This window comes from Branchiostoma floridae, chromosome 1 (assembly GCF_000003815.2).
Source record: "Branchiostoma floridae strain S238N-H82 chromosome 1, Bfl_VNyyK, whole genome shotgun sequence".
NCBI classification, from domain to species: Eukaryota; Metazoa; Chordata; class Leptocardii; order Amphioxiformes; family Branchiostomatidae; genus Branchiostoma; species Branchiostoma floridae.
The window spans coordinates 22,428,720-22,429,515 of record NC_049979.1 but is presented as its reverse complement, the minus strand read 5'-3'; the positions used below and the strand labels follow the sequence as shown (position 1 = coordinate 22,429,515).

Sequence of the window (796 nt, the reverse complement as noted above, 5' to 3'; positions counted from 1 at the left end):
TTGTGCTATACAAACTATGTACTGCACATTCACTCTTCATGACATTTCTGCTTGAACGCACTTAAAAAGAAGGCAATATACAAAAGTGAGAACCTCTGAGATTTAACAGTTCATGCTTTGAGTTCCCATTGCTTCAGTAAAATGGATTGCAATCATTACCATCAAACCTCTAAGTCTGAAGCTGGAATTGGAAATACTGTCCTCCCTATACCACTTGATACACAGAGGACTCGAAGATGCCCTTTCTAAAGAATGGTGCGAAGTCGCAGAGAGTGCGCTTGGAGAACGGCTTGTCCTTGCGTGGGTAGAGCGGGCTGGCTTTGTTCCTGAGGCACACAGCGATGAAGTTGTTCAGGTAGGCCTGGGGGAAACAACAGTAGATACATTTGAACCCTCAACCTGCTGTGGTAGTCTTTTGGTACAAAATTTGAAAGTGTTGGTAATGTGGTTAAGCAGATATGTAAATGTGGCCCAACTGCTCCTGGTTCCAATAAGCTGTTAACTAGGGACCCCGGATTGAGTCCAGGGGTCAAGAGTCTCAGTGTGAGTAGCATTGTCTCTTAGAAGGGATGTACATGTACTCGAGGAGGTGCCATGAGCATGTTAAAAGGGGAAGGGCTAGCAACCCCTACCTGTAGAAGTATACTCTACTACAGAAACAGCCAGGAAACCTTCTGCCCTACGTGCAGCAAGGCACAAGGCACAATGTCATGTGTTTACTTACCTCTAACTGCACCCTTCTCTCTTCTGCCAGTTTCTGAGATTTGTTGCCAAAAAGTTTCTTTGGAGGGAATTC

At 45.1% G+C, this 796-nt stretch overlaps 1 protein-coding gene across 1 annotated transcript in view; it reads right to left on the bottom strand.

Annotated features, from left to right (window-relative positions):
- The window catches only part of LOC118413512 (kinesin-like protein KIF16B), a gene marked incomplete at its 5' end in the record, with an annotated part of 34,967 nt that overhangs the window by 2,729 nt on the left and 31,442 nt on the right, over positions 1-796 (bottom strand). Inside the window, 2 exon segments of the mRNA XM_035816970.1 lie at positions 1-361; positions 725-796. Coding sequence (XP_035672863.1) covers positions 206-361; positions 725-796 — 228 coding nt within the window.